At 39.6% G+C, this 21,105-nt stretch overlaps 1 protein-coding gene and 1 long non-coding RNA gene across 6 annotated transcripts in view; one reads left to right on the forward strand and one right to left on the reverse strand.

The window, feature by feature from the left end:
• Nucleotides 1–5,263, reverse strand: part of LOC142495980 (uncharacterized) — a 45,460-nt gene extending 40,197 nt beyond the window's left edge. For 3 of the 5 annotated variants that reach the window (XM_075602172.1, XM_075602170.1, XM_075602168.1), the window contains exon 1: nt 2,642–2,742. In XM_075602172.1, the coding sequence (XP_075458287.1) occupies nt 2,642–2,699 (58 nt within the window). In that variant the 5' untranslated portion in view covers nt 2,700–2,742. Of the gene's footprint in view, nt 1–2,641; nt 2,744–5,184 lie in introns of those variants that run through there. The other 2 variants (XM_075602173.1, XM_075602169.1) reach the window with 2 other exon arrangements.
• A 1,309-nt stretch (nt 5,264–6,572) lies between these two features.
• LOC142495984 (uncharacterized) lies at nt 6,573–13,173 on the forward strand. The gene is made up of 2 exons (XR_012801877.1): nt 6,573–7,091; nt 10,234–13,173. It is a non-coding gene; the product is annotated as an uncharacterized LOC142495984 (long non-coding RNA).
• The last annotated feature ends 7,932 nt before the right edge of the window (nt 13,174–21,105 follow it).

The following is a 21,105-nucleotide window of genomic DNA, read 5'->3' on the forward strand; positions in this document are numbered from 1 at the left end:
ACAATTGATAATAAGAAGAAACAGGGCTCCTCAGTTATTTTCACAGAGGTCTACTTTCTGTCAATCTAAATGGAAAGATTTCAAATGGTTGTCGCCTGGCAGACCACAGCTCTCCGGTCAACGTCTGAGCAATGGAGCAGAAAAGGGAAGTTGGTGAAACCGCTGTTCTGAACCATCCTTTAGGGTCCCAGCAAAGAGGATCTAGTGTCAATTTAGGAGTTTTGGTTTTAGAATAAAAGTACTTGGATATGTATATAGCATCCACACAGACCAGAACAAGAGTGTATGTTTACATTTCATACAGTAAGTGTGGGTAAGTTTTATAAGGTAATGCTTTTGGTATTGCATATTTATGGTGATATTTAACTACAAGAGTCAGAAAGAAAAGCCCTGAGAGTAACCAGGTGACTGAAGCCCTTTAAATGTATGGCAATGGCTTTGTGCTTGTACCGCACTGCGGAATATGTTACCACATTACAAATAAACAGGGCCGGTACAACCACTAGGCGACTTAGGCGGTCACCTAGGGCAGCGCATTTTGAGGGGTGGTGGGAGTGGTGGTGGAAGAGTGTGGTAAGAGCAGGGCAGCAGCAGAGGAGGAGAACGGTGGGCGACACAGGACAGGAGGAGGATGGCAGGAGCGCAGCATGGCGGCAAAGGAGGATAACGGCAGCAGGGAGAAGAGGACTGAGGATCGCGGCAGAGGAGGATGGGCAGGGAGGAGAGCGCCCCACTGGTCTGACACCGAAGTCTTCACTGACTTCGGGTGTCTTCTGCTGCTACAGCGAAACTCCTCTCCAGCCATCATGATCTGCTTCTGCGGTTCTCAGCCCTCTTCTCCCACAGCCGGTTCCCGCCATCTTCCTCCTCTGCTTCCCTGCTCTGCTCCTGCCATCTTCCTCCTCTGCTTCCCTGCTCTGCTCCTGCCATCTTCCGTCCTCTTCTCCCACCACCGTTGTCCTCCTCCTCTGTCCTTTTCTCCTACTGTCACCCACCCGCCATCCTCCTCTGCTGCCCTGCTCCACTGAAGCCAGGTAGGCATTCCAAAGGGGGTGATAGGAGGTGGGGGAGGGGTGAGATAGGAAGAGAAGGAGGAGGGGGTGAAAGAGGAGGAGTAGTGGGGTGATTGAGGAGGTGGAGGGTGTGATTGAGGAGAAGGATGGAGGAGATTTAGGAGGAGTGAGAGGGGGTCAGAGGAGGAGTGGGGGTGAGACAAGGGAGGATGAGGGGAGCGATAACGGGGCTATAATAACACTTTTATTTATTTTTTATCTGAAAGTTCAGTGGGGGTGGTGGGGACGCCGGGTTAAAGGTTCGCCTAGGGTGACGAATACCCTTGCACTGTCCCTGCAAAAAAACAATAATAATAACGTGTAGCCCTCTTTATGTTGGAGGTTCTTTATCTTTTACTATTAATATGTTCAGGGCTGCATCTAATCATCAATGCCTTGATTTCAGGTATATAGTGCCAAGCAGTGTTTGTCAAGGCATCGTTATAAAAGGACAATAGAGATGATACAATCCACGCTGCTGTGTACATAGTAGATTACCACTAGATTTATCATTACTAGGGTCAGCCCTGCCAATCTTAGTTTTATAACCCTATCTCTATAGATTTGCCTGTCCTAAACTTCAAAAAGATATACAAAGACAGCTGGGTTATACTGTAGTACTCCTGACCGTGATAATTTTGAACAATATGTTTCATATCTGGTTTATAGGAGTGCAGCTCAGCTTATATCCTCAACCAGACCATTATAAGGAGAAACAAGACCCCTCCACTGGTACTGAATGTCTAAACCAGGGATGGGCAACTCCAGTCCTCAAGGTCTGGTTTTCAGGATATCCCTGCTTCAGCACAGGTGCAGTCTTAGACTGAGCCACCTGTGCAGGGATATCCTGAAAACCTGACCTGTAGGTGGCCCTTGAGGACTGGAATTGCCCACCCCTGGTCTAAGCAGTAAGATGATACCCTTTAATCTACTTTCTAATTTAGCCATCCATTCCTGGTACTGTAAATCCATTGCCATCAAGAGGCATATATCGCCTTTTACATTCCCTACTGATTACCTTTCGACTGAACCAAACCGTGCTGGTATAACTAAACAAAATGCTCTCCCTTCCATATTAAAGAACCTAATTGTAGCATTGTGAATAATAAGTGTGTTTTTTTTCTAAACCTTATTACCACTTAACTGCCTCTTAATATGTCTGGCATAGCAATGTGCTAATAATATACATCAGAACAGTTAGTCAAGAAATCAATAATTTGGGTTTAATTTACAAGGGTGTCAACAAAGCTTCGAACACAAACAGGACATAGATTGCTTCATTTTGCACTGTGCCTATTGATAAAGCACATTTACACCGTTTCTTATTTGCTTTACAGTATAAATAAAGAAAAAAAAATGTATGAACATCAGATAATGCAAATAGCATCATTTCAGCCCAGCCATGAAGCACCTCTAGCACCTTTTTACTCTTTCTATGAAAAGAAATGAGAGACAGAGATACTGTATTAACATTGTCAAATAGTTAAATGCGACAAAAATTGAGTCATTTGGTGAAGACGGTAAAGCTGATGCTATTAGACTTTTCAGACACAGAGCTGCACAAAGCACATTCAGGTCAGAGTTCTCACCTGAGCAGAGCAGCAGGATGGCAGTGCAGAGCAGCTCCTTGCAGTGGACACACATCATTACCACTGGCAGAGACAGAGTGTCTTGGGAGACCCAGCAAGAACTGATAACTTATCAAATAGTGCTGACTGGACTGGTCACTCCCACTGCACACATACATACAGTAATGTGACACATGCACACATCGATTACACATACGCTGCCATGCATACGGTGCACACACACATAAATATACAGTGATAAGAATACATACACTTACAGTATATATGTATTGTGAATGCACCATGAGATACACATATTGACATGTACTGTGCACAACAGTACACTGATATATATACTGTGACTGACATACAGATTTACACATACATGACACACACATTGACAGTGTACATGCACAAATCACATTTACACAGACACTGTACACCTACACGACACACACTGACACATAGACCTATACATTTAAACTGATATTCATATAGTAAATACAGAATTACACACACATTTACTGACATAGCCACATTAGTATACACCCATAGTAGTTACATACAAGCACACACACTGTACGCATATCCGCAGTAGGTATCAGTGCTACTTGCTTGGTGTTCAGGCTTTAGGCTACGGCCCGTCACTGCGTGCATGCGCGCCGGAGCATCTGGCGGCACGTGCACCAGTTTCAGACGCAACCTATGGTCTGCGGCTGCGCTTCCAGTTCACCCTCCTGGTTATTGCTGGGTAGCCTAGGCTACCTTAAATATTAATAGTCTGCTATGGCCCACTGCCTTTCTACAACTCACCAGACAAAGGTTTCTCATCCTTCTCTTCCCTCTGTGCACCACTATGGAGATCAACCAATAGGAGACAAACTCCAGTCCTGAAGACCTGTATTATGGAAGTGTAGGGTTTTTTTTTTAGGAGAAATGACGGAAAAGGCTCTGGGAACAAACAAACACCCTCTACTGGATGAAGTGTCTAGTAGACAAGAGGCCTCTGGTGGGCTTCCCAAGGAGTCCCAGTTGAAATCCAAACTATGGGTAAAGCGGAAGAAGGGGGAAGGGAACCAGGGACCATCAAAAACCCTATAATATGTTGGCTTGGTCATGTCCAAAAATGGACTGTAATTATGCTTGTTACTATACAACCCTGAAAAGGGAAATGCAACCAGCCAGAACCAAGTTCCTAGTACCCCTAAACAGAAGGAACTGTAAAGGATTTAGTGGATTCTGGCTGTAGTCAAACAGTAGTGCGGAAAGAATTGACTACTGCAGAAAAATTTAGAGGCCTGATATATATAGAATGTGCACATGGTGATATCAAAGCGTACAAAAGTGCTACTGAAAAAGTGACTGTGGGCGAGCATTAGTGGTCTAATCTGGTGGGGGTCAGCAAAGAGCTGACATATCCTGTGATACAAAGGAGATTATAGGTGGCACACCACTGTTTTAAAGAATTTTTTTTTTTTTAAGGAGTTTACATTTGGTGCTCACCTTCCGTTGATCCAGGCGTCCCAAAGCTGGATCCAAAGTAATAGCAAGATAGGAGAGGTGTTTGGTCTGAGGAAGGAACTGCTTGTCATGAAACGTTACTATTGTTAGCTCTGATGCATCAATACATTTGAAATCATTTGATTCCACTACAATTTGTGTGCCTCTTCCTTTCTCCTATCTTGACATATCCTGTGATATTGGGCTTTTATTCTGAATTTTTTAATGAGTTGTTAACAACTAAAATTCATTTTTTTTAATTCAGGATTGAAGCAGGGGGTGTTCGGAGCGGAACCCATTCATTTCAGCTCTGGGGACCCCCTGCTTCTGGAGATACTTGTCTCCGAAGGTGGTGCTGGTATCTCCTGCAGTTTTCAGTCTTTTTGTCACATGGGCCAATAGGAAGACAAACCTGATGACATCATGGCTTCCTATTGGCCCACAGGCTCTGAAAAGCAGACATACTGTATAGTGAACTCTGGAGTGGCTACCAGCACCCCATTTTGAGATCTCTATATCTGGAAGTAGGGGGGTCCTGGAGCTGAAATTAATGGGGTTCAGCACCGGAGACCCCTGCTTCCTTCCTGTATTTAAAAAATGAAAACAAAAATGTAAAAAAAAAAAATTGCTTTGATTGGCTCTTTAAGAGTTATTTCCTTCCTGGTTCAGGCCTAGAAATATCAAAGGTGCAAAAAGGTGTTACACATGGCTCTCCTCACTATTTAAACTACTTAAGAAATTAGACAATGCGTCCTCAGAATGAGAACAAAATATAATTTATCAAGTCCATATATAAAAAATGTATAGAGTGAAATCTAATCCCAAATAGGACATACCATTAAATACACAGTGCACTGCGATAATGGCGCACAACAACTTTTATATAAAGTAAATACAAATTGCTGCTCAAACCCTGTTCCACCAATTCTTCCAAAGTTCTCTCGTGGTCCAGATGAGGGGAGCGCAAAGTGATAACCAAAAAAAATAGACGTAATAGGACAAAATATAGTGCAATAAATCACTAAGGAATATTCTTATAACCTGGTGATATTAGTCTTACTCACATATTCCCACATTTTACAGACATCTCCAGAACTGTGGCAAATTTCTGTGAAAGTAGTCTGGGGATTTAGGGACCTTTCCTAGGGGAGGTGGAGAAAAGAGAACAATAGTGAAGGCGGTACAAACGGTTCGTTATATATTGTAAACACTTTAAAAATGAACACTCACATTGTGTATATTCTTTAAAACATATATCAAATCAGCAATGCTCTCTGTGAGATCGGAGGTTTCTCACGCTCATCGTCTCTCCTTCTCTCATGGACATCGGCGTCCCACAGTGACGTCTCCGCACTCCAGCGTTGGATCACCGGATGTTCGCCTACAAAGGAGAACGCGTCGCTCTCTCCTCTTCCTAGACGTGGTCTGGTACACTCACTCTATGGCTTCATAAAAGAGTATCCTCCTCAGCTATCAAACTGCTCTTAAATACTTTAAACTCTCCTCTCATTGGACAGAGGATGTTCATACAGAAAATCTTCACAGACATCTCTTGAATGACTACATAACTATATACAGTAGCAATCTCTATATCAAACAAACAGCCCAAAAAAGGTATGATTCCGCACAATGAGAATCTAAAATGAATATTGCACATACTTTACAATGTGTATTAACCGTGGAGAACGGTGAATAAATAACACTCCCTTGGTAGAGGCGGAGATGTTAACCGGTTTCTCAATCTTTCTAGTGGAGCAAAGGAATGGCAATTCCTAGAGCCGGGTGTATGATCAGGTGGCAGTGGTAAACAAGTAAATAATAAAACACCAATTGGCAAATATTTTCCCTCGCTTATCCCTCTCTTATATCGAGAAAATAAAGGTGAGCAAACCAAAGAGGAACAAATGCAATTTTTAATTCCTGTTTCGTACCGGAACAAGGTGTTACACCTAGCGTATACTCTTCCATGTTCTAATCATCTGGGAAGGGAGAAACTCTTAGCAAGCTTACTTGCATGGTTCTTCTAGCCTGGAAATTATAAAGAGGTTGCGATTAACGGTTCTTCATGCTGAGAGTGCCAGGTGATATATTATTGTATACCTATATATTTATATTTAGTAGGATAGCAATCAATAAATAATATAATATATATATTCAGCACTCAATAGGTTAAGATGTTTTAAATTGTTTTTTTTTTCTCCATAAGGAATATTGTGGGCAGTTAGAAAATAATAAGATACAATTTTATTAATATCAAGGACAACTTGGAACCAAGCAGTATGACGCACATTTTAATGATAAGACTTGTTTTTGCAAATTCCTAATGTTCTTAAAATAAGGTACTTGATGACAATAACAGAAAAACCAGTATGTAAACAAGCACGCAATTTAGTTGGCAAAAGTGAGTTAGCCAAGACAGTGATTTATATCTCTTTGATCTAAGGGTATAAAAAGTAGCTGTCGAAGGCATAAGTCACTGCCTTCTTAGATGCTTGTTACATCGAAAGGAAGTATCTTATATGCTGTATCTATGCTAAAAACACTGAGCTCGTTGAAGAAATAAAGATTTGAACCGCATACCTGATTCCTGAGTATTTGTAACATAATGGTGGAGAATGCACGCACGGACTAACATCTAAAGGTGGTGAGTTATCGTGTCTCCCAAAAATAGAGTTGTTTCTCTATACCTTATTCCAGGTTGTCAACTTTGCTCATGCTGATCCAGAATTGAAAGACTTCTAAGATATCGGTTCCAGTTCAGGAGGAAAAATTTTGGTTAACCGTGAGGATAAAGAAAGGACGTCCATAATTATCAGAAGTACTAAAGACCACGAAGGGAGACAGGATCAGCACCCAGGTTGGCTGGCTACTTCACTTGACGGGCTCAGAAAAACACGGGGTTCTCAGAGCAAGAATATAGGAAAAAGGGGTGATATAGAGGAGTCACCTCTACTTCTGACAACCTGTAATGGTATGTTTTTCATTACTTACATATTTGAAAGAAGGTAGTCACGATAATGATATTGAAAGTTTTTTTGTAAGTCCATATATTGATTGTTGTTTAAAAATGGACTGTCTTAAGAGGAAAGCCTCCACTTATTCATTGGATACCAACATCTCGGGGGGTATTCCATTGGATATTTGGGATGATTATTTGTTGTTTGTCCTAGACAGGATCAAAGAAGTAGAAGGAAGGAAGTTTGAAATGTTTAAAGATAAAAGAAAGTTTGAGCTTGTGAACAAGCAGGTCTTGATACATGATGAAGAAAGGATAATAGTTAAATGTCAGGATAGGACATGTGAAATTGACCTAAATTGTAAGCAATGTGCAGTGTTAGGGTTCCTAGAACTGTATCAGGAAAACAATATAAAGAGTATGCTTTATGGAAAGAGAAGCTGGAGAAGAGATTAGCAGAAATATAAAGGAATTGCAAGGAAAATGAAAGGTAGGGATTGATACTGAACAAAAAAATCAATTCAGCTCTCTCCCTCCTGCAACTCACTGCAGCACATAGCCTCCTCCCTCTCCACCCTTCACTGAAAGCTACACTGAAAGCTTCATTGAGAGTTAGGGCTGGAGCACACACAGCTCTACACGACGTGTGCGTGCTTTCGTGCGCATGCGCTTTTGTCACCGACCCCTGGCGGCCAATGGTAGTGTTCATTGTTAAAACTACCATTGGCTGCAAAGCACGGCGTCGTCGACGCTGCTGTAGCTGGAGTCTTTCAAAAGTGTGATTCCAGGCTGCCACAGCGCGACGCCAGTTTCAGCAGCCAATCAATGTCCAGACGTTTTCATTGATTGGCTGCTGAAATTGCTGGGGGACAGGTGACGGGGGGGGACGGGGTTTATTATTTCATTTATTTATTCTTCCATATTTATTATTATATTATTTATTTATCCGCCATTGCTTGCTCCCCCGCCCGCCCGCTCCCCCTCCCCGCTCGCTCCCCCCGCCTGCTCGCGGATCATTCCGTCGACTGGGGATGTTCACCCATTGCCCAGCAGACGGAGGCGTACGCACACGTGTACGCAGCTCCGCAGAGCGCCACGTGTGCTCCTGCCCTTACACAGGAATGCAAGCAGCTACACGCTTCACAGTCGGAACATTGACTCAGGAAGAAGTTTGCTCAAATTCAAAAAAGTTGTTTTCGATTATTTTTTTAAACAAATGAATGCATATTATGAAAGTATTCAGATTAGTTATAATTATAAGAATGAAAAAGGAAATTCTTATTAAATTAGGTTTTTTTGTGCAGGAAAAAGAATCAAACAGTTTTTTGTTTTGTTTTTCTCAACAAGAGTGTAGAGACATACTATTGTTTAGTATAGATTGTGGTATCAATGACAAGGTATAATTTTTTAGGATCATATGTAATAATTTGGCTACAAAATCAGAAGAGTATAATTTCTGGTTGTCTTATAATTCTGTGTTCTGCGCTAAGAAAGAAGAAGGGGACATCCTTTCAAATGTTTTTTGTTTGTGTTTTTGTTTTAGAAAGATTATACTGTAGTAATTATTATATGTCATGGAGTGAAATGTTTTTATGTCACTCTAACATTTAATGATTTACAAATCGAAGAATAAGGGTTAAAATGAACATATGTAGTATTGCATTTTAAGTCCATTAATGTAATATTTTAAAAGAAAATGTTTGCAATTTGGCAGTTGTGCAAAGATATTGTCTGTGTTCTACAGGGCAGCACAGTATATGAAATACCTAGTAGAGGTATGGAATATTATTTTAAGATTCTTTTGCACGCTGTTTAAATGATTGTACTGTGTAGCTCATCAGTATATTTTTACCAGATTTTAGTATGGGTTTTTGTACCCCTAGATTTGGGAGATACTATGTTATAATATATGGATGATCTATGGACATGAACAAAAGAAAGTAGAAGTTTTAAATAAAGTATTTTATTTTGCTGAAATATAGAGAAGTTTAAAGACAAATGGCAATAAGTCCAAATTTTATGCCAATGTTTTTTTTTTTTTTTTTTAAACATATTATTAAAAAACAGTGATACAGAGTAAGGTCAGATTATGGAATCACTGTAGAAGTTTAACATTACCATGTAGTTTTTCTAGGAATAATTTTTTGTTTTAAAGATTTTTGACATCTTTTATATTAATGACACCCATCTCAGCATAGCGTGGTAAGCAGAGAAAGATTGTGCAAAAAACAAGTTCCTTATATTGATAGCTATCCGTGGCCAGGATACTACTAAGATGAGTGAATTTGTTCTTGTGTTCAAAGGTTTATATGGAAGGAATAGTTAGAAAAGTATTTTTATATTAGAAATAAATAGTTATTAATTGTTAAGATTCAGTTTTATTTAGTTTTAGTGGGAAGATTTTAGAGATGTTTTTGTTCCGTTTTTTTTTTGTTATTAAGGTTTTTCTTTTCAGACTCATGTCAGGAAACTGTTTGTTTTGTAAATGAACCGGTCTTGTCTGATTTTTGAGCAGCAGCAATTAAAAAGAGATTTGGAGTTACAGCACCTACAAAAACAGTTGCAGGAAAAATTTGTATCTTACTACAACAAACATGATTATAGAATATACATGTTTGTTGGGGGGGATATAATAGATATATTTATGATAGTTATGATTAGTTATGATTGGTAATTATTAAAATATTCAGTAAAGAGAGTCCTTTCAGAAATGTTAAAGAAATTCTGCAATACTGTTATTAATATTTGTGTTCTCTGCTGGGGATCTGGCAGCGGTTTCATGTCATATATCATCCACAGTCAGTTGGGATAGATAAAAGGATGAATAGGAAATTGAAATCAAGATTTAAAAAGATGCTAGCAGAATATGGTTAACCCAATGTTAATCATTTACCAGGAGTTATTAGGTCTATTCGAGCAACACCCAATACGAAAACGCAGTTAACCCCTCATGAGTTAATGACTGGAAGGTGGATGCCTCTAGTTTTTCCATCAGAATCTCAAGTTTTGGGACCATTAAAAATGGCCACCGAGTATACTCAATGATTGTCTATATTGCAAGATCAGTTAGCTAAACTATTACATTTTGCAGCAGAAAACATGGCCCCTACAGAAAAAGGGGATGCAAAGGTAAATCCATCTTATATGTTTCTTCCAGGAATGAAAGTTACTGTATGGTAAAAACTTCGGGAAAGATGGCCCATGGTATGCTGGTTGGGAAGGACCTTATATTATTCTCAAGAAGATGGGTCAAACTGTTCTGCAAATACAACGTGTTAATGCCAAACCCAAACAAATGCTTCAATGTTAGTACACATTGATCAGTGCAAGCTAGTTCTAAAGGTTAAAGGACAATGGTACTGTTCAGTTTTTTATGTTACAGATGTCTTTTAACATTGGAGGATTGACTGTACGACTAGTTGGATATGAAGCATCCATGATACAGGAAGGGTATGGTCAATACCTGATTCAGAACAATGTTCGGGTGAACCCCTTTCAAATAAACTTTTACTCAGGAAAGAAGCACGACGACGAAAGATCTGGAACGGAGGGATTTCAGTGTACAGAACAATGATATTTATTATTATTTTCTGTACCGTAGCTTCTTGGAGACAGCAATGGATCGTGAAAAACAAACGACTGTAATCTTGTTAAATGTATGCAATATCCTTATGAGTGTGTTTTAAGTGATAATAGCCATGATACCCGGTTTTGCCGAAGGATAGGAGGAGTTTATCAAATAATACAGGGAGTAGTAAGAGTAAATAATATGGAATGTTGGAGATTTAATAGAACACAATTAGTGATAATCAGGTTAAACATGGAAAAAACAAATACTAAAATTTGGGCAGACTATTATTCTCAAGTAAATTGTTTGGTACCCAGCAATATGTATAATACATTAACTATTGATGTACAGGTAACATCAGAATAGGAATGCCAGATGTTATATAGTACTATAGTATAATAATGCCATCATAAATAACAGGAGCAAGGCATATAACAAATCAAATTAAAGGAACAAAGTGTTTAGCAACAATTAATAGTTACACATGGCATCCATCTAGAAGGGTTCCAAATTTCTATACCCTTCCTCAAAATATGGGGTATAAAATGAAAAATGATGAATCAAGGTGGTCACCAGAAGTAGAAAATGTTGTACTAGTTCATACTGATCGGAATGGTTGGTTAAAATGGAAAATAAAAGGTATGGTATTTATTAATACAGTAAAATGTATGGCAGTATTATCTGACAATACTATTATGAAAGATTTGGATATACGAAAAGATGTGACAACCCTTAAGGTACGGAATTCCACTCAGGAAAATATAGTAAGGCCAGGAGAAGGATGTTTGCTTCAAGTAGCAGTACCGTTAAATATTGGAACACTGTAGATGTTTTGGTGATATAATAATGGAAGCTGAGAGGGAACAAGGTAAACCATGTTATATTAAGTGTCAAAGCTATCCCTGGCACACTAAAGGTAGGATTAAAGGCAAATTGTTCAATACACAGTTCCTAGGGTATGATGCAAAATTAAACAGGTAACTGACTGGTGCTGGGAAGGTCAGAATACTTGTTTATTACATGTAGATCCTATTCCTATTCAGTTGAGTTAAATACTCAATGATGGAAAGGTATGTTGGAATCATTTTATGAGGGATGTCCCCATACATAGTGCAAATTCTTTGGTTACCATGCATTTGACTCAAGGAAACTACTGTACTAAGAGATCTGTTATTGAAGTTAAAATGTATAATCACAATGGTGTTATGTATTCAGAAAACCAATGATACCTAGTACTGTAAATTTTACATTGACAAACTACCAGAGGTATGTATGTCCAGTGGTATTGGGATACAGAAAATAATTTTATAATGAACTAAGAAATCATTCAAAATTACAACAGATATTCACAGATTTATCCAAATCATTTCATACTTCACTTATGCAATTAGAGATTGTAGATGGGACATTAACTATGATCAAAAAAGGACTAAAGTGAAGAAAATACGTCCTGGTGGCAGAGATGGTTCGGAGGAAAAATGCCTTCTCCTATCCAAGGAGTGTTACACTGGATGACCCATCCTCTGCTAATAATTGCTATTTTAATCTTAGTACTCATTATATGTTGTATTATTCTGTTTAGAACAATTAGGAAATTGAATGAAGATATAGCCAATGCTGAGTATAGATTTGATTTTTTAAATGACAAGATCAGGTTATCAAAATGATACTTCCAAGTATCAAAGAGGGGATTGATATATTATTGTGTGCCTATATATTATCTATATTTTGTAGGATAGCAATCAATATATAATATACACATGCAGCGGCCGTTATTGAAACACCACGCGGTGTATACCTCGGAATACCATGTCATGGTGTGGGATTCCTTCCAACCGTACCATCTTAAGACGCGAGTGCAGGCGAGTGCATAAAATGGCATTTTAGTGTTCTGGCTTTTAAACACCTGAAAATGACACAGTAGCACAGTACTGTACATATTACAATTAATTCATTTAATTGCACACAATCCTTGAAATTCAAACAAAGCAACCGCGATAAACACGTATACCTGGGAGATGGGCGGCATTAATGTCGCATGGAGTACAGCAGCACACATGAAAACGGCGCCATAATTTGTTCAAATAACGTCTGTTTCATCTGTAATATATATATTCAGCGCTCAATAGGTTAAGATGTTTTAAATAGTTTTTTCTCATAAGGAATCTTGTGGGCAGTTTGAAACTAATAAGATACAATGTTATTGAGGACAACTTGAAACCAGCAGCATGACGCACATTTTAATGATAAGACTTGTTTTTGCAAATTCCTAAAGTTCTTAAAATAAGGAACTTGATGACAATAACAGAACAACAAGTATGTAAACAAGTACGGAATTTAGTTGGCAAAAGTGAGTTAGCCAAGACAGTGATTTATACCTCTTTGATCTAAGCGTATAAAAAGTAGCTGTCGCAGGCATAAGTCACTGCCTTCTTAGATACTTGTTACATCAAACAGAAGTATCTTATATGCTGTATCCATGTTAAAACACCATGAGCTGATTGAAGAAATAAAGTTATGAACGGCAAACCTGATTCTTGAGTATTATATAGTTGAAGTTTCTCTTACACCAGGTAGTTGCCCCAAAGGGAAAAATAAGAGCTAATTTGCTACCGATGACAATAGTGGGAATCCCTTTAGAAAGGATTGGTGTTGACATGGTAGGTCCCCTAGAGAATATCAATACATACATACCCATCATAGTAGATTATCCTACCTTGTACCCGGAAGCGGTTCCCTGAAGAACAACATCTGCTAAAGTTGTAGCAACAGAACTGATTAAGTTCTTCGCCTCGGTTGGATTTCCTACAGAAATCATATAAAATAAAGTATCTAATAAGAAATACGGCAAAGAGATAAATTAAAAAGAGATACGGCAAAATGGCATCTACTAGGGCAGCGGTATGCAAACTGGGGGGTGCAAGATTATGTAGGGGGGGCGCAGGCTGCGTGTGGAGAAACCTGCGCATGTGTCAAGTCACGCTATAGTGTGCATGTGTACAAGCATTGACGGGCTATTGCAGGCATACAGTACACTATACCAGGCTGCTCTCCTCGGCGCCTGGTGCCACCCCCCCCTGCTCGGCCCTGGCGTCAAATGATGCACAAGGTCATGTGACGTCACTTGCCATGGTAATTTGATGCCGGGTTACCATGATGACGTGTTGCTGGAAGGGAAGGTACTGTAAGTTTATTATGGAGGCTTCGCGTGATTTAATTATATTTAATTTCATTATAAACTTTGCAAACTGGGTGGAGATGAGCCAATGTCAGAGGTGTATTGTGCATACAAGTTGGGGTTACTCATGTAGTCTGCATTATATGTATCTTCATTATATACCTTGCCAACCGGGTGGAGATGACCCAATGTCAGGGGTGTACAGCTTTGTGCTCATGTAATCAGCATTATAGTTGACAGGTGCCTGCTGAAGCTGGTAATCAGGCGGGGCCAGGTAGCAAGGATTGCGGTTCACCAGGTTTTCAGTCACGGTCATCCCGTTATTGCAGTATTAGTATTGGGAAGCCGGGGTTGGTACCTGTACAATGCAGGGTTGGGAAGTACATACTGTTCGAATCTTAAATGGATGAAACCGGACCTTTCTTATTTTGAAGTCGCCATGAGCAAACATACCGGCAAAAGCTGGTAGCACGGACCAATATCCTCTTGTATCTCCCAGAGGAGGGGCTGTGCAAAAAAAAGCAATCCTCATTAGTTAAAGTTTGCGTTATAGAATGCTTCCAGCCATGTTGGTTCGGTGAAAATTTGAAGAATTCATATTTTTCAATCATATAGTGGTATATCTCTGCTAAAGTCACTTTCTTATCTGTACCAGCATTAATTGCAGAAAATATGAGAAATGCATAAATACATTGTGGTTTGGTACAAGAACTTGACATGATGTCCATTCACCAAGTGCAGGGATAGCAATGTAGAATAACGGGACAAGCATTGTGTATACTGTGGAGATTTTAATTTTGAAACGTCTAAATTGGATAACGTCTTCAGCGACCAAGGTCAATTTACAATGGATGACTGTAGTGGCCACTCTTTTTATCTAGTTTTTAAACACCTGCAAATTGACTACACACAATTTACTGGTTGCCCTGTGCAAAGGGATTCACTTTTGCCATCTGGCGGAAACACGCAGAACTGCACCCAAACAAATCACAGTAATCACAGAAATGTGATTGACAGTCTTCACGGAAGAAATGATCCGCCGAGAAATGATCGAATAATGCCCGCTGCATCTGTATGTGCCTATGAACCTTATGCCAGTGCGCACCTCTCTTATTACACAACATTGTTTCACTGACGCTGAGCAAGGGGCTATTTGTAGCTATATAAATTAAGAGTTGGTATAATTTTATACTTACAATTAAGACTGCATTAAAAATCAATCACAAAATGAATCCAAAAATATGTGGGTAACATGTACTGAATGTCAATCCTCAACATGACATGTTTAAGATGAATTTGCCCACCCACCATTGTGAACATTGTCCTAAATAAGTAAAAATACAAATCAGTTACACATTTTCCTTATAAAAATGTTAACTATTAAGACGTTTTCCCCTTGTACATAAACAGAACGTGCAACATAATTATGTATTAGGTTGAAAGACGTGGTCTGAAAATCTTCTAAAATAACGTGCAACCTGCAGGATAGCAAACAACAATATACATGTAGTATATGCAACGATTGTTACCAATAAGGTTTTTCTACTTTGTTTGGGGGTTAATGAACACCTACAGAAGGTTAAACGACTATGCCAGTTGTACTATTAAACAAATGCTTTTTCGATTGGCAATTATAAACATTAGTGTTCCATATTGGCACAAAAATGCAGAGTTTAGTTTATGACGTCAGTGTTTGCTGGGGGGGGGGTGTCAACAGGCAGCTAATTAGGATACTGTATGTGGCTGTTAATGACTACACAGGTGATTCCCATCACTGTGGTGCACTGCAGAGGAGCCTGCCTGTTGTCAGCTCCTTGTGACCTTGGGCAAGTCACTTTATCTAACCTCCAAAAAATGTAAACCGCTATAGTGCAGGGACATGCGCCTGCAAAAAATTATACATACAGCACGGTGTGCACTGTAAGTGCTTTACAAGATAAATATGTAATTAATATAATTATTTACATTACCGGTATTTTTGTTATATTATTACTATTACTAGTGATAATAATTTAAATTATCATTAATTATACTATTAATTGATATTACTATTAATATTATTTGGGATGATCATACTTTCTATGTTCTTTTTTGTTGTGTACTGATATTACTATAAGGGTCCCAATTATTTGGACAATGTACCTCGTGAGTCCCACTGTAGTGTAGAATGTCACAAATTACAAGAGGAATACTTAATAACACATAAAGTAAGTCAGTTAATGTTTTGTAGGCCTGTAATAGGTTGTGTGGCTTTAAGTTATGCAAATCCGCATCTATTGAGGCTCTCTTGTCTCCCGTGAGCGGTTTTACGTTTTGCAGTAAACTGAGCTACGAGAATTCCAGTGAGGTGTCAAAAAATGTGCGCCTTTTTGCTCAAACCAATCGTATTTGCAGAGCCGGAGTAAGTCCACTTCCAAAAGAGCCTTTTCTGCACGGATTGGACATGAAAGAAGGGGTTAGAAAGCCTGCACATCTGATTGGAAGGGGCTTTTTCTGCACAGTTTGGCAGAATTTGGTGCTATATCTCCCCGTGTCTCCAATAAGCTGCGGAACGCGACCACGGCTGCTCCGATACCGAAGGATTACCGTTGTGGGAAGTCCAATCCAAAAGCATGAACCCTCCTCCCCTCCCCCCCCCCATCCCCAGCGATGCTACTGCCTTTACGGTCTCTGGGCCCGCTGATTTTTGCTTTTTCCGCTGCGACTCCAGATACAGTGAGTCTGGCTACTTCTGCAGGATAATAAATGAAATAAACATGAGATACAATGTTAAAAGGGAATGCATAGGAGCGAATAATGCAGATAATAGAATGAACATAAAGATAAAATGCAGAATATGGAATTAACATGAGATGTCACGTAAAAATGAGCAGGTAAAATGTGGGAAATGTAATGAACATCAGTAAATAATAAAGCGAATGAAATGAACATAATAATAATAATACGAATATAATGTAGAAAATGGAGTGAACAAAACAGATCTAATGTAGAAAATGGAGTGACCATATTGGATATAATGGGGGAAATGGAATGAATATACAAATATAATGTAGAAAAGGGAGTGAACATTAGTAAATAGTAAAGAAAATAGAATGAACATAATATATAATTAAGTAATTGGAATTAACATAAGATAAGTTGGACATTGAACATAAGAATATAATGAATAAACATGGAATATAATATGGGAAATGGAATAAGCAAGAGTATAATACAGAAAATTGAATTATTATAAGGATACAATGCACTTTATTGTACATAAGAATACATCATAGAAAATTGAACGGACATAGGATGTAATGTTAAAAATGGAATGAACATACAAATATAATGCAGGAAATAGAATGAGCACACAGTATAATGTAGTGTAGAACATTGTATAAACATGAGATACAATGTAGAAAATGGAATGAACAAAAGGAAATAATGCAGACATTGAATGAGCATAAATGTATATTGCAGAACATGTAATTAACTTAAGTTACCTGTATAATGTAGGACATTGAATGATACTTGCAGCACTAAAGGCTGAATTTGCTCAAGATTAATATGCCCTTTTTTCATATATATACAGTACACAGAGTAATATTAATTAGTATGAGGCTACTTATGATGCCCACTATATCAGGGAGGTGCAAAAGCAGTACGTAATTGGGTATAAATCAACGCAAACTCAGAAGAAAATTACATACTTTAAAGAAATGGATTCAAATGGAGTGATAATAAGTGGGAATGAACTTTTACTGAAAACCACATTTTTACATACATATTAAAAATTGACTTTTATTTGATTGCATTAAAAAAGTCCACAATACTGAAACGAATAAAATAAACATCTAGTTGCCTGTGTATCTAAAAATAGGGTAGGAAATGTTTGGGGCTCTGCACAATACTGAAGTCTCTGTGCCTATTACAGTCTTGGTAGTTGGGTCAGAATAATTGACAACTGGCCAAACAGTGCAGAGGAAACCCGGAAATGGTCACATTGACTCAGTGAGAATAGTTACTGAGACTCTTCTTCTTTAAGTAGCACACTTAATAATCCATGAAAAGTATCCCGTCTGATAAATCACTGTAAGTTTGTAGTCAGTCTGCCTGCTTGCTCACTGTATTCAGTGCAGTAACATTCTTGCTGAACAGCTTCTGTAGCAGAGAAGAGTTCAATTAACTCATAAGCTTCAGTATTTTATGAATTTATTTGTAAAATGTGTTACCTGAAAATAATAAATTTTCTCTCATTTTCAAGTGTAGGTCCTGTGGACAGAGTTATGATGACAATACATGGTTACGTAAAATGAACAGACTATACATGATATTTTCTGACATTTCAAGCACCGCCTCCCAATCATCCCGGGCCCAGTACCTACCTCGGCGCGCATTTGGCAGCCGCGCTGTACTGCAAGTATTCTCAAATACAAAAAAATTGTATTGGGAACTTGCGACGGAGCCGTGGCCACGCCCCTCGCCGGCGGTTCAGCCAATGAGGGTGAACCAGCCGCGCGAGTTCATGACCACGCCCCTGCAAAACCCCCACCATGCCCCATCCTGTCACAATCTCTCCCTCTCTCTGAAGACCGCAGATCACGGTGAAGCGCTGTGTTACAGATAAGATTAAATTGGGAGACAGCGGAAGTCTTGAAAGAACTTAGACCGTTGTCGGCTTTGAGAGTCCCAGGTAGATTATTGTTCCAGTCATGAGGTTCATGGTATGAGAAGGAGGAGCCGCCAGATTTTTTGTTGAAGCTTGGGAACGTCTTTTGGAGTCCGATCTAAAGGGATAAGAGCTGCGTGTAGTAGGGATGAGGAACGAACACTCAGTGCTGGAAGATGATCAATACACTCGCAAGTGTAGATGGTTTTCAGGACTTTTCAATAGGGTATGATGCATGACGTTTTCTACAGTCTTCTTAGTATGCTTCAAATGACAAAGGAACATACATAGTACAAAGATATATTTTACTATCAAACATTAAGAAATAGATCAGGAAAACTCACAAATGGATCCAAAACATGGGCATAAGAAACACAAATTGGAGGGCGTCTCCAAAGCGATTTTCTACATGGAAGTGTTGGACCCCGACTGCCTCGGATCTTTCTTGGCGTACTCGGTTTGGTTGCCCAACCACCGATGGAGTCAGATGACATCACTTCTAATGGCAATCCTCATGCTCTCTCCACGCCTGTTGTTTCTGCCACTTTCCCTACGCATTTCGCTGTGTACTCAGCTTCCTCAGGTGTTCATATGTGCGGCACTTAGATTGTAAGCTCTTTGGGGCAGGGACTCCTTTTCCTATTGTCTACTTTTATGTGTGAAGCTAATTCCTATTATGTCACGTTACTGCTGTGAAGCGCTATTTATATGGATGACGCTACATAAATACATAAATAAAGATATACATACATACATACATACATACATGCAGTTGTCCCAGTCCTCATATTTCTAGTCGCATGCCAATGTCATCATCATTAAAAAAAAGAAAACAATCTATACAGACGCATATCCGTAGCTAACCACTAGATGGAGCATTGCATCAAAATTACAACAGGAACAAAACGACAAATAAATCTCTCTCCTCCATGTCCTCCTGTCTCTTTAGGGCATTTTGTTTCTCATTCTTTTGTCTGCTTTTCTTTTGTTTTCTACTGAATTTAATTGCTTTGACATTTTCTGCTTCAAACACATGGCATACAGTAGCCAAGAGGCAGTAGACTTATTTGACAACCTCAAGCATATAAAAATGTATCGCATCATTAGCTCAAGAAATGGCTCAGAATCACAGCACAAATTCCAGAGATGATCTGAATTGAAGGCATTTTAACAAATAAGCATTTAGAACAAAAAATCCCAATAGAAGATGTTGACGATCAAGATCATTCTCAATGAATACACTAAAAACTCCCGATTTTTACAGCATTCAATTGTGTTCTTGTTTCTGGGCAATTCTGCATTTCCAAACTCTCAGTTTAATGAATAAGTCATTGTAAGGCTAGGTTCCCGGTGCCTGCTGCAGCGCACGGACAAGAACCGCCTCTCAATGGGGCCAGGCCTGCTTGCTGCCTTGGCCGCCTCGTGGCACGGCCAGATTTTTCTAAAGACAGTAAAACGGTCTTCAGAACTGGAGACGGCGCGCTGGCCACACCCTCCGGTGGTTCAGCCAATGAGGGCGAACATGCTAGGTGACATGGCCACGCCACCGTCATGCCTCCCCCCTGTCTTTCCCCCTGCAGCTCTGCCCAGACCGGGGATCACAGCTGCACGCGCCGCCAGCCTTATAGGCGCGCGTGCAGCGCCGACACCGGGGCCGTAGCCTGACAGTTACTGTGACATTGTAAATAAGGGTTAGTTGTAGAAAAAATTACCCGCCGAAGTGGAAAAGAACGCAGTGCCCTGCAGAAACGGGCTAAGATAAAAAAATGAATGAAAAAATTGGTAGAACAGCAAAAGTCCGATGAAAAATGCACCACGGTGCATTTTTCATCGGACTTTTGCTGTTCTACCAATTTTTTCATTCATTCTGTCTGGTGTATTGGCGTGACACTGATCCATAGCGCAGGTTACCTCCTTGGACAAGCGCCAAGCATCACGGGAGAACGTCGAATGAAGACGTGTACCTCTGCGTGCATCGAGTGATTGGAGCTACCATCTGAGCTTTCCCGGACGGACTGAAGCCTGCAGAGACAGGCCGCAGCACTCGGGATCTCTATTGCTCCAGCTACAGGAATCAGGTACTCACCTTGGTACCACTGGATGTATGGGTTACAGTTAAGAGGGGCCAAGAACTTCATGTGGACCAGGGATACAGAGGTAACATACATTTATTGCCTCACGTTCCCCACTTGTTCTTACATAGTGCCTGTCGTTTCCTTTCCAGTTTTCTGCCGTCGATCACCATTGTGAGACCAATTACTAATGAGTTCCTCTTCCTGCCATATGCTATGGATACAAGTCCAAAATTCTTTTTATGATCATCATATACAGACATTATCTGTTTGGGACTCTACACTTTGCTCTGTGAGTACCAATCATTGCTGTTTTTGGAGCTACAGTAATAGTTGTTTTTTGCTTCTTGCTAAGATAAAAAATGATTAAAAAGTGGTTTATTAAAGTCGTGGCATCTGAGTCAACAGGACAGCAAAACCTCTGACGCATTTTGTGCTCGAGGAGCACAGATATCTTTGATAAAGTGCTACTGAGCACGAAACGCGTCAGAGGGTTTGCTGTCCGGTTGACTCCTCAGATGCCGCAACTTTTATAAACCATTTTTTAATCCTTTTTCGTC

This window comes from Ascaphus truei, chromosome 5, assembly GCF_040206685.1.
Source record: "Ascaphus truei isolate aAscTru1 chromosome 5, aAscTru1.hap1, whole genome shotgun sequence".
Taxonomy (NCBI): Eukaryota; Metazoa; Chordata; class Amphibia; order Anura; family Ascaphidae; genus Ascaphus; species Ascaphus truei.